This window comes from Gavialis gangeticus, unplaced genomic scaffold (genome assembly GCF_001723915.1).
Source record: "Gavialis gangeticus isolate Ggan-Ray unplaced genomic scaffold, GavGan_comp1, whole genome shotgun sequence".
NCBI classification, from domain to species: domain Eukaryota; kingdom Metazoa; phylum Chordata; order Crocodylia; family Gavialidae; genus Gavialis; species Gavialis gangeticus.
In genome coordinates this window covers 47,562,370-47,575,139 of record NW_017729024.1, presented here as the reverse complement: position 1 = coordinate 47,575,139, position 12,770 = coordinate 47,562,370, and the positions used below count along the sequence as shown (strand labels likewise).

Below are 12,770 nucleotides of genomic sequence, written 5' to 3'. Positions count from 1 at the left end.
CTCTACAAGCTGTGCTGCCCAGTGCAGTAATCTGGGAGCTGACCTTGCCTGTGAAGACAGAGGCAAAAAAGGCATTGAGCACTTCAGCCTTTTCTGCATCCTCTGTCACAAGGTTGCCTCCCCCATTCAGTAAGGGACCCACACTTTCCCTGATCCTCCTCTTACTACTGACATACTTGTAGAAACCTTTCTTGTTACCCTTCACATCCCTTGCTTGTTGCAACTCCAATTGAGCTTTGACCTTCCTGACTTCATCCCTGCATGCTGAACCAGTGCTCTCATATTCTTCCCTAGTTATTTCTGCAAGTTTCCACTTCTTATAAGCTGCCTTTTTGTGACTTAGTTTACTGAAGAGTTCCCTGGTAAGCCAAGGTGGTTTTCTGCCATCGTACTTGCTAGTTTTCCTACGTACCAGGATGGTTTGTTCCTGCAGTCTCAGTAAGGCTTCTTTAAAGTACAGCCAATTCTCCTGGACTCTTCTCCCCCTCAGTCTGGCTTCCCATGGGATCCTGCCCATCAGTTCCCTGAGCAAGTCAAAGTCTGCTTTTCTGAAGTCCAGGGTCCTTACTCTGCTGCTCTCCATCCATCCTTTCCTCAGGATCCTGAACTCGATCATGTTGTTGTCTCTGCTGCCCAAGTTGCCATCCACTACTACATTCCCCACCAATTCTTCCCTGTTTGTGAGCACCAGGTCAAGAAGAGCACAGCCCTTAGTTGGCTGGGTCAGCAGTTGCACCAGGAAGTTGTCCCCAATACTCCCCAAAAACTTCCTGGATTGCCTGCGCACTGCTGTATTGCCCTACTAGGTTCTGGACTAGTATGATTTTCTCTAGAGAGTATTCAGCCTTCCTCTCCTACCATCATAATTAAGTTTCTGAACAAACTGGAAATATTCTGCCTAATCCAAAATTCAGTGAGTTTAAAAATCTATATTCCTCAATGAGATCAGGACCTTTGTAACTGCCAAGTTATCCTAAGAATGTAGTTTCCTCAAAGAAGGAAGTCCTAGCAGGAAGCCCTGAAATAACAGGGTCTTAGAACTGTTCAGGATAACAAAATAATCAGCCAGACTGTATCAAGACACAACAGTGCTACTTTTTTTTTTTGTAATAAATTAATACCATATCAGCTTATGACATTGTGCTGTTTGCCTTCTGGCACCTTTTCCATTTCCAACCAAAATATTCTTCTCAGATGGTGTTTATCTATCCCGGATACATTAGCTTAGAGGTTAAAGCATTAGTTTGGGCTGTAGAAGACCTGGATTTAATTTCTGCTCCACTACAAAACCTTCCAGATAACCTTGGGCAAGTCTCTTATGACTCAACATTTCAGGGAATGATATAGGTAGCAGTGGGTAAAGCATGATTGATCCTAGGGAAAATCAAAGCAGGAAGGTGTAGGGGGAATGTGAAATTTTAGTGTCCTGTTAGCAGAGTTGTGGACCTTAACTATCTTTGTCATTGTTTGTGGAACAAAGAATGAATTTATGGCAACTATTAACACCTTCCAACATAACACCCTCAACTTAGATCCTCCCATCACTCCATAGATTTTAAATGTCATGACCTGGAAATGATTTATGTCCCATTGAGAGAGAAAGAAGAGAAGTTAGGAAAAGGGCACAGCGTAGGGTCCCTGGCATGGGGAGGGAGGAGATTGGAGAACTTTGGTGGTATGGGGAAGGAGGAGAAGGAACCATGGAATCAAAGCGTGTGGAATCAAATCAAAGGGTGGAAATCAAAGGGTTGAAAGGAAACCCTGAAATATTAGGTAGTGAAGGGATGGGTGGGATAGAACCCTTGACATTTATTTGAAGCTACATGAAAAGTTCCACTGTGTTCCCTTTACACAGTATTTAACATGCACTGATAACTTCCAGTGCATAAACACTCACAAATTGGCTGTCAGTCCTTTGGGTATAAAGTGTATTTTCAGTTGCTCTGACTGACTTTCTTCCTCTTTCTCCAGCACATCCATTTCATATAGCAGGATGCACATGGACAGATCAGCTCAACTGTTCTGTTTGCTGTAGTTGAGGAGTTGTGGGGGGGGATGGAGGGGAAAGGATCGGGTAAAATAAACTCTGGCAGGGCAAAGTAATTTGCTTATGGCAAGATGTTTTTGCTTGGGCATTAGTTTTCAACGTGTAGTCTGTGGACCCCTGTGGTCCACAAAAGATGACTGTGATCAGTCAAAAGTATGTGAATACTCACAATTCAAAGGGGTCTGTACTTCTATTCAGAATTTTTTAGGGGTCTGTATAAAGGTTGAAAACCACTGTGCTGGGAGTAGCAAACATTTGAAAGTGCTAAATCCCAATAAGTGCTCTAGAGCAGGAATTAGCAAGGCCTTTGGGTCAGATCCAACCTGCAGCAGCAGGAGCCAGTAGTAGGGGCATTTTCTCTGCCTTGTGCTGTGCATGCCTCTGCCGCATGCTTCCAACCCCCTCTGTGGCATCCAGCCTGCAGCTGCCCTGACCTCCCTGCTCTGTGCTGAGGGGTGCTCTGTCTCTCTGTTACTGTAGCCTCTGCTTATTCACACTGCCAGAGTTGTTTTTCCCCGTCACTGGACATGGGTGGCTATCACTGGCGACTGTAAGCAGACCACAGAGCAGGGAAGGCTGGGGCATAACAGATGTGACCAGAAGCCCACTGTGGCAGCAGGTTACAAGCAGTGGCCTGCCATTCTTAAAGGTTGCCAATCCCTGTTCTCAAGGATGTCTGGACTATCCATGCCTCAACGATACACCAGGTAATGGTCCTTTTTAAAAGTTGGAACCTGAACAAAAGTAGCCTTCTTCTACAAACCCTCCTAATTTGAACACCGTGAAGCAGGACCAGGCAAAAACAGCACTTGGTTCCTTCCTATATTGTTTCTGGTTCTCTCATCTTATGGCCCAACTCTTCCAGCATCTTCTCTTCCCATCTTCTCTTCCCAAAGTCCTCCTGTTTCTGTTTATGCAATACGAGGAGTTTCCAGACATCTGAGTTCGTTTATTCTTTCTGAGAGACTTCTGAGAAGTGTCCACTACACGAATTGTGCCAAAAGAGAAGCAGTTTTGGAGAAGGGATTTCAATGGGGAAAAGAAAGAACTCCGTAAACGAACAAAAAAGGTTGAACTTACCTGTTGATGCATGGTGGAAGGTCCTAGTGTTTGCAGTAATAGCCCTGAGGACTGGAAAATTTCAGCAGCCACTTAAGTCATCCCTGTGCCTGTAGCAAAAGAAAGGATAGGTTTGACATGAAGACCCTGAACTGGCCCTTGGGAGACAGTTGTCCATTTCTAGCCCTGCATGGGTGAGAGCATGACGGTGTTTAAGGCAGAAACTTATTTTTTGGTTGGTTAAAGATGAAGAATGATAGAGCAAAGGTGGGAATTGATATGTCAATAGCTTAATTATAGATCAGCTGGACAAGATGGGGCTAAGCATCCACGGGATTTGGAGGTAAATCCAAGAAGACGATTTTAAATTAAGTGGTAAATAGGGATCTAGTGAAGGGATTCAAAGACAGACTGGCATAGAACAAAGGTGCAGGTTTACAGTCATCAAAGGTAGGAAGAAAGGGAAAGCAGGAGTCCAGATGTGAATTGGTGAGGGCCTAGATGTGTGTTCTGGTTATGTGAACAAAAAGGAAAGGTGTAGATTTTATAGCTAGTGTGACTTTCTCACAAAAGACTAAGATGACTCGTGGGTCCGATGAAAAGTAAAAAATTTCAACCTGGTAACAAGCTTGATTGACTGGGAGGATGGTGATGGTTTCTGTGGTAAAAGAGTGAAGCAGGCTAGGAAAGGTGAGGGAGGCAGGGTGCGGAGGTAAGTATCGCCACTTGAGTCAGTGGTGACTACACATCTGAAAAGAAATAGTAGACTGAATGAAGGGAAGAGATTGTTTCGGTAGAGGGATAAAGGAGTCCGAAGCAAATCCCTCTCATGACGTACTGAAAGAGTGATCAGATTGATGGGAAGAAAAAGTAGAGAATGCTGAAGTATCAGAAGCTGTCAAAGGCCAGAGTGGTAAGAAAAGAGATCTGGCCCTGAGATCTGTCCCCAGGTAAATAGAAACTCCCCCCTCCCCCACCCCACCCCACACACACACCCTGTGAGATGCTAGTGTCCCAGCTTTTCTAAGCTGATAATGTGTTGTAAACTACAAAATATTGTTAATTAAATGTGCTAATTAGACATATTTTCTTTATTTGTGCCTTGGAAGGATAGTCTCCTGCTTGTTGTGCATGCACATTTTCTTTTGAGTCAAACAAAGGAAGGAGCTGGGAAAACATTTGCCGGGTCTTGCTAGCTATACACCCACTTCCCCTCTTCCTCCCCCTGCAAATGAGTTGCTCTTTCAAACACTCACACTTTGTGGCTGAAGAATTCAAGAAGGAAGGAAAAATGCCAATAATTTTCTAAGCTGTTAATAATTGTCATTTACCAAAGCGTTGCAGTGTTGCAGAAATGACACTGATTGCCCTGTTGTCTTGTGCTTAAAAGGAGAAAAAAATGCTTGTGCTGAAAAGTGTAACTCAGTTAATGGCATGTGCTAATCAATACGTTAGCGTTGGCCCTAGCTAGGACCCTATATTCTTGTAGCAGCCAGAGGGCTCTGAAAAGAGGAGGAGAGACAAGAAGCTCTTTCTTCCTTCAAGCAGTAATAAGAGGTTGACAGTGCAAATGTACGGGTGGAGCCAGACATGGTACCCCCTGGCAGGCTCTCGTGGGGGCTGCAGCATATGAAAACATTTCAGTGAGGGAATGGCACAAAGGTGTACATGTGTCCCTTGGCTAAAGTTTTCCTTTTCAAAGTGTTTCCAGGTGTGTTTCATTTGAAAATGTTTGAGTTGTCACATTGTCGACCCCACTATCACACCTGCTAGAAAACACACCTCCCCAAGAAGACTGTGTAAAACCAGTGTAGCCAGTTGTGGTGCACAGTCCACTGTGTTTGGCGTGCAGCATGTTGGGAAGGGATTGTAAAGCAAAAGAGCAGGTTGGTCATGGGACAGAGCAACACTCAGGGTGGAGTGGGGCTTGTCTTGTGGTACACCTGCCAAAAAGGTAAGCCATTACCAATGTAGAAATCCCATCCTTTCTCCTTCCCTGCAAATGGCAAGGGCCTGAGTTAGATAACATGGCATTATGCACCTCGCCCACCTTCCCCTTCCATATCTACTTCCAGCCAGCAGCTGCCTGATAAATTTTCTTTTTGGGTAGAAGGCAGGGTAGAGATGCACGTTATAGACTAACTGAATCAGTGGTGCATAAGCTTTTGTGAGCAAGAGTTCACTTAATCACACGTTGTTTTACTGGATTCTCTGTACTCCTCTTAACATTCTCAGTTGTCTTAACTAATTTAAATGCTTGTTTGACCTCAGCTGCAAATTTTGCTGGCCAGCTCTTCAACCTGCCTTAATATAATTAATAAATATGTTGTCTCCTGGTTCAATGGGCTAACGCATAGTTAACAAGAGCTGTTGGAAATTTTCTTAAATTCTATAAAGAAAATACAACTGATTGAATTTTTTTTTTCCTTTTTGACCAGTTTCCCTTCCCTGCTGAAAACAAAAATCAGCCGTTTCTTGCTGTTTTTCCATCTGAATCCATGGCAAAGATGGCACCCCTTCACATAATTCCCAGCTTTCCTGATTATCCTCTTGTATTTTTTAGTATGTAAATTGATACTTTAATTTTTACGTAATTGCCTGTGCTGTACTAATTACACAGTTGCCTGTACTTAAGTAATTACGTAATGCCATAATAACTATGTAATGCCATAATTGCACGTCCTGATTTGGTAGTTATATGTATTTGCAGTAATTATGGGCTGTGGCTGCTATAAGAAGATACGATTTTTTACCTAATTCAGGTTAGGTAACTGGGTGATAACACTTCTGAACCTTTTGTACAGTGTACTAAAAATAGCCTGCAGATGCTCTGAAATGAAATGATAGAGAAAAGCTTGGACACAGACAGATACATGGAAGGGAAGAGTTCAGCTTTAATGCAAATTCTGCCTGGGAAACATGGGAGTGTCATATGAAAGATTCTTAGTTTTCTTGGGCTAGGGTATTCAAAGGCAGTGTAAAATGGTCCATGTCTCAGCTCTGCAGGGAGATGCAATTTATCCCATGACCAAGCATGTCTGTTACTTGTAGCCTACAAGTTGTAGGTTGCAGATTCATTACAATATCTTCTTCCAATTACAATATCTTCTTCCCATTGAAGAAAGGCACGATCTGTTGGTTGTTAAGTACCAGCAGCCCCAAAACCAGCTACTGTGGCTGGTCCGATCACAATCAGATATTAGCAGGCATCTGGTGGGCTTCTGCTTATTATGGCAGCAGAACGTACCCTGGAGTGCATCTTGCCAGCTATTGCCAGGATCTTGTTCATTCCCCTGCCGAGTTCTTTTTGTGCAGCAGACCATCTCTCTAGCCTTAACATCAATAGGTCAGCTGGTGCAGGATTTACCCCAATCATCATTCATCATCATCATCATAATAATAATAGTCATAATATTAATACATGGAGTTGCAGCCTTAAGCCTGAGCCTCTGTTGTTTGCTGTCACCAAGAACTCTGTACACAGAACAAGTGTGATTTGTGTTCTTTCATGTTGCAACAAATGTTGTTTGTTTGTTTTTTAAAGTTAGATATAAAGGAATCTGTAGCAATTTAGGATTTAATACAAATGATATGGTGAGAGTTACAGTTCTGGGAAAAGCTGTCAGTCTTCAGTCATAGGAATCTTCTGTAACATACTTGCTGATAAAAGGCAAAGAAGAATGGGGCTTTTGGAAGAAAAAGGTATGTCAGGGATGGTCCTGCTATTTTCTGAGTAGAAAGGGGCTTGAGCCAGGAAATTTGGTTCAGTGGGGTTAGATGGGCAAGCCCAAACTTCCACATATGTCTTCAAAAATCAGACCCATATGCTTTGTCTCTCCTAATCCCCCTTTGAACTTCTGCAGTGGTGCAAAGGGAACTGAAAGGCAAGAGCTTATGATTTTCCTGTGCTAGGAGAGATTTCTGAACTGGCATCTGGACTCTTCTACCTCATGTTCTGGCATCACTGGTCACCTCTCTGGCACCTGGTTGCACCTAATATTGATTTTCAGATTAGCCTCCTCTAAATGTCATCTTGTATTCATCTGAGGCAAATCGGCATTTATAGTAATAGTTTATTGATACTATCGCTGTAGGAAGAATTTACTGATAAGAATTGGTGCCAAGGTTAGGTTTGTAACAGGTAAAAAATATAATCTATTATTTTAAAAAATGAATTTAAACAATTTCTGTTCAGAAACTAAGTCGAACTGTAAATTGAACAGAAAATGAATTGGGTTGTACCAAAAGCAGAACCAATGCTGGTTCAGACAAAAAGACTTTGTGTTTAAATTGCACTTTAAATACAGTTAAGAAGCAGAAAATATCTGGTAGCTAAATTTGGCAGTTTCTTTTCAAATGTATAGCACCTCATGCCTGCACTTCATATATTGGTTGCTTTCTGTTGAAGGGAATTCCTTCAAAAGAGGTGTGGAAAAGAGAGCTGCTTTTTGAGGAAACTGCTGCGAAGTGCCAAATACCCTCCATGCTTGTACAAGCTCATATGAGTTGTGGTCCTTCCAGGCCCTAGAAAACTAGCCTTTCAGTCTCTAGCTGGGTGCTTTCTACTATGGTGCTTATTAATAGCTTAAATGACAAATGACAGCAGGGCCTGTGTGACTAGCTGACAATGGCTGCCATTGTGGATCCAAACTATGCTCTGCCGTTAAACTTGTGACTTTTTTTAAACCATTGCCTCAGCAGTCATTCTATAAAAATCCTAAGGAGGAAAAGGGGCCAGATGTCAAAAGGGGACAAATAAGTCATTTCTCTGTTTTCTAAAAAGTCAGACCAAATGAATAGCAGTGCCACTTTACGCTGGGTCTGTTTTAAAATCCTGACTAGGTTCTGATGATGGGTCAATGAATTCCTCTACTTTTTTTTTTTTAAAGGTTCCAGAATACCTCATTTTGGTATGCTTGGCTGGTTCTTTGCTGACTTTCCAAAAAATCTTGGAATTCATGAGTTACCCCTTGATTATTTGTTAAGATTTCAAACAGAGTTTGCTCCTGCAAACTTTACTCTTGTGGGTAGCCCTATGAATTTCAGTCAAGTTATTTGTCTGAGTAAGAGATGAAGAATCTGGCCTACACCAGAGTAGTATTTATTACTATACACTACTTCATTCATTGAGGTCAGTAGCACATCAGGGAAAATGCAGCCAAATACACCTGGTTTTTAGACTAGGCATCTGGAAGGCAGAAGATGTAGACTGAAACCTGACCTGTGCTATTGACCCACCATGTGACCTTGAGAAAATTGTCCAGCATTTTCATGTCCTGTTCTTTAACAGAGGGACAGTAATACCTGTCTAAGGTGCAGAGGTGTTGTGAGGCTGATTTGTTGTTTCCAAAGCACTTTCGTATACTGAGATGAAAGGCACTGTATACTGTATCTGCAAGGTAGTGAGGATAGTAATGTTATACAATTCTCCAGAAAAACTTTCTAATCTTTATGATTCAGAAATCCAAGTTAAATTCTAATTAACAAACTTGAACACTTGTATAAAATACTTAGAAACGGTGTGGTGTCCAGATGGGACATATTTAAATGATAGCTTTGCTGCTGTTTCAGCAGCTTTTTCCAAATTTTTCAAAAATGAATATTTTTTAGTAAGAAAGTATTAGTGATTTGCTTTTGCTTCCCATACGGTGAAGGGCTACTTTAACGTGAACTTTAAGAAACACTATAGGATTTGCTTTCCAGATGGTGTTTACTACTTTTGCTTTTGGCTTTCTGCATAAAAGAATATCTCTCTTCATATGAGTTTGAATATGGTTTTCTTTTCTTTCTCTTTTAGAAATCTTCCAGAATCCTTGAGGATGACATCCGGTTAAGAAAAGACAGAGACCCAAATCGTGCCAATTTCCTGGAGGCTGTGAGTATTCGTGCAACAAAGGCAGAGAAAATGGAATGTGAAGTCCCAGTCTCTGAACATAAAAGCATCACCTCGGTGGCTTCACCACATGCAGCAGACAATCAAACCCACTTCTTTTCCCCTGTTACCAGTCACAATGGACTTAAGGACAGGCACGAATCCCTGGACAGTGAAGTTGCTAAAGAGATCAGATACTTAGATGAAGTACTTGAAGCAAATTGCTGTGATTCTGCTACCGATAACGCCTTTAATGGGACAGCTTCCCCTGAACCAAGCACAACCATTGTGGATGGCTCTGGTCCATCTGTTTGTGTTACCACTGATTCAGTACCCAGTGAAACAGAAGACAAAATAATTCACAGACAAGGACCCCCAGTCGTTGAACAGAATGAAGCTAACACAATGGCTGAGAAACTGAAGCCTAATGGCCACTCTTCAGCTGGATTAAACGAAGAGGTCTATGACAATCCAAAAGTGCCAGTGAGCCCAAGTTCTGCAGCAAGTTCAAGAGTTTCTAATGATGGGGAATTAACCTTAACAACCATTAAGAAAGAGGCTAAGTTTGAGCTTCGGGCCTTCCATGAAGAAAAGAAGCCATCCAGGCTCTTTGAAGAAGATAACGAAAAGGAGAAGTATAGAGTCCGGAAAGTGAGGCCGTCTGACGAAATGATAGAACTTGAAAAGGAGAGGAGGGAGCTTATTAAAAGCCAAGCTGTAAAGAAGAACCCTGGCATTGCATCCAAGTGGTGGAATCCGCCCCAGGAGAAGACCTTGGAGGAACAAATAGATGACGAGCATCTAGAATCCCATAAGAAGTACATGGAACGCAAGGAGAAGCAACACCAGCAAAGCATAACACCAACGTCACCAAAACAGGTGTCCTCTCCCTTTGTACCTCCAGAGCCAGCTGCTATTAAAAAAGAGGATATTGTCACAGAGCAAATAGATTTTTCAGCTGCCAGGAAGCAGTTTCAGTTGATGGAAAATTCGGGTCAGTCTAACAGTCAGACTGCTCCAAGAAAATCAGGGACTCCCAGAATGTTTTCCATCAAACCCTTCTACAAAACCATTGGCCCATCACAAGTTGACAGACCAGCGGCTTCTGTGACAAGACCTGCTTTTGTTTGTGGGCAACTGGGACAGCCTGAGAGCAATGATATACCTATTGTGAAAGCTCAAAAGGTTTCCTGTATCTTAGAGGATTCTCATATTAATATTCAGAATGCTACTACTGACCTAACAAAAGATTTGTCTCATAGCAATACCTCAAAAGCTGAACAGGCATCAAAATTGTGGGCAGAGGATGGTGAATTCATGAGTGCGAGAGCCGTCTTTACAGTGGTAAAGGATGATGACCATGGCATTTTAGATCAGTTTTCAAGGTCAGTTAATGTCTCTTCCCCTCCAGAGGAGCTGGACTCTGGTTTGGATGATCTGTCTGTGAGATCTCAGGATACCACTGTTTTGGAAACTCTTTCCAATGATTTCAGCATGGACAATATCAGTGATAGTGGTGCCTCCAATGAGACCATGAATGCCCTTCAAGAAAATTCACTCGCAGATTTCTCTCTGCCCCAGACCCCCCAGGCAGAAACCCCCTTGGACTGCCGAGTAGAAGGTGTTTCTAAATCATATAGTGATCAAGGCTTTTACTCCCCTTCCTCTACACTGGCAGACTCCATGCTGATAGATGACCAGTTGGAATATCATGCTGGCCTTCTTGTTCAAAATGCAATTCAACAAGCCATAGCTGAGCAAGCTAACAAAACAGGCTCTAAGGAAGCAAAGGATACGGTGGAGCAGCAGAACCCAGTGAAAGAACAGGAAACAGCCCTATGTTCTGAGAAGCAGCAGAGCACAATGTTTGAGCCACCTCAGGTGTCTTCTCCAGTTCAAGATAAAAGGGATACAATACCAAAGACTTCAACAGATGAAGACTCAGGACTCAGGGAAGGGAAGGCTTCACAACCATCCCCAGTATCTCCTGTCAGCCAGCCATTCGTTGTAGAAGAAAACCGACAAGAGGTCAGTTATTTTAGCAAGTACTCCGAGGCAGCTGAGCTGAGAAGTACCGCTTCTATTTTGGCTACACAAGAGCCAGAAGTGACTGTGGGTCCTTTTAAGCTACGGTCAAGGAAGCAGCGGACTTTGTCCATGATAGAAGAAGAAATCAGAGCAGCCCAGGAAAGAGAGGAGGAACTGAAGAGACAAAGGCAGGGTCTACAGATGGCACAGACCCCTGTTACAAAGAGTGCCCCTCCACTGCCTACCACCAAAACAGTGTCTTACAAAACTGCTCCAGGTAAGAGACTGATGCTAAATACCCTGCATAATCAAAGAGATTTGATTTAGGCTCGAGTCATCTTCACTGTTGTGCAGTTTTCTCTCTGCATCCTAATGATTTTTAGATTTTTTTTTGGCAGGGGGTACATACTTTTTTCTGAATTGGGATTGCTATATTCAAACACAGCAAAGCATGTTTTCATTCAGAGGCAAGCCATTTTCCTGTGATATACAATGGGAGCTGTGTAGTACACAATATATGCACCATTTCCCAAGCAAAGGAAATACAGGGCCTGGCTACAGCAGTGATGAGCTTATAGAAAAAGATTGAAAGAGATTAATTTCCAGCCATGCTGTACTATAAGATATTTATGCTGATGCTGCTTGAATCTTGCATTTTAACTTATGACGGTCAGAGAAAACAGAGAGGAAAACAGCAGTGTTTTTTTGCATCTGAGTATTTGAAAGATGATCCACAAAGGATTTTTTTTTAATGAGGCCCCTTTTTGTTTCTTTACAATGCACAAGAGCAACTTGAAACAAATGTTGGGGTTTTTTGTGCTTTATGCTCCCTATCTCCAGCTTTTTTCCCCTGCTGGTTTTGCCTTGAAAATATCAAGTGTCTCGTGCCTTGTAGTCCTCGATCTTGCTAAAGAAATTCCCATGAAAGAGTGGTTTATTTTGTGTTCCTATGCTTTACTGTCAGGATGAGTGTTCAAGCCATTTCTTCCAAGTCTATGCTTAATTTTGGCATGAAACAGAAATTAAAGTCAGTGTTTTCAGTAAACTAACTAAAAATCCCTTCTACTCCCAGTTATTCAGTTTTCCAGGCTTACAGTTGTCATCACACTACTTTTCCTTTTTCCAGTGTATAAAACTGCAAAAATCTCGCTTCCCATATCCCTTCTGTAAAAACAAAGGCAAACTCACCAGGCTTCATACACCATAAAAAGGCAAAAATGACAAAAGCCCAATTTTTCCCTTATGCTGGTCACATGTGCATGTAGACCAACATATATCTGCATTCCAACAGAGGTTAATGCTCTTGTTACTAAAGATGCTATGGGAACAAGTTTCATTACAGTTTTATGAATATGTAAATGTCGATTTAAATATTCCACCCTTGTTTGCATGGATGTAAATCTGAACCTAAGGTAGTAGAAAAGTTTAAAGTCTGTGGCAGACTTCAGCAGGAGTTAAATGTAGTTCACTGTCTTTCAAAAGAATCCAGTTTTGAACTGGAAGTGATACCAATAGCATAAACAACTAAAACTGCTTGTGATTTTCTCTCTGTATATGGTAATTTTTGTCCTGTTTCTTGTCAGTAGATGTAGCAAAATACTATCCCCATAAAACAGAAGAGTCCAGAGAGGAATCCCTATAAGTTGTAAGAAGCAGAATATTTTGAGGGATGTATGGTTCTGCCAGCCAGCCTTCTTGTTTTGCAGGGGTGGCTGAACTGTAGCTTGCAAGCCATGTAAGGCTCCCAGGCAATTTAAATGCAAC

The 12,770-nt window shown here is 42.1% G+C and overlaps 1 protein-coding gene across 4 annotated transcripts in view; it reads left to right on the top strand.

Annotated features, from left to right (window-relative positions):
• LOC109297363 (A-kinase anchor protein 2-like) overlaps nucleotides 1-12,770 on the top strand; it is a 557,784-nt gene that overhangs the window by 504,864 nt on the left and 40,150 nt on the right. For all 4 annotated transcript variants that reach the window (XM_019517063.1, XM_019517066.1, XM_019517065.1 and 1 more), the window contains one exon: nucleotides 8,904-11,283. In XM_019517063.1, coding sequence (XP_019372608.1) covers nucleotides 8,904-11,283 — 2,380 coding nt within the window. The remainder of the gene's footprint in view (nucleotides 1-8,903; nucleotides 11,284-12,770) is intronic.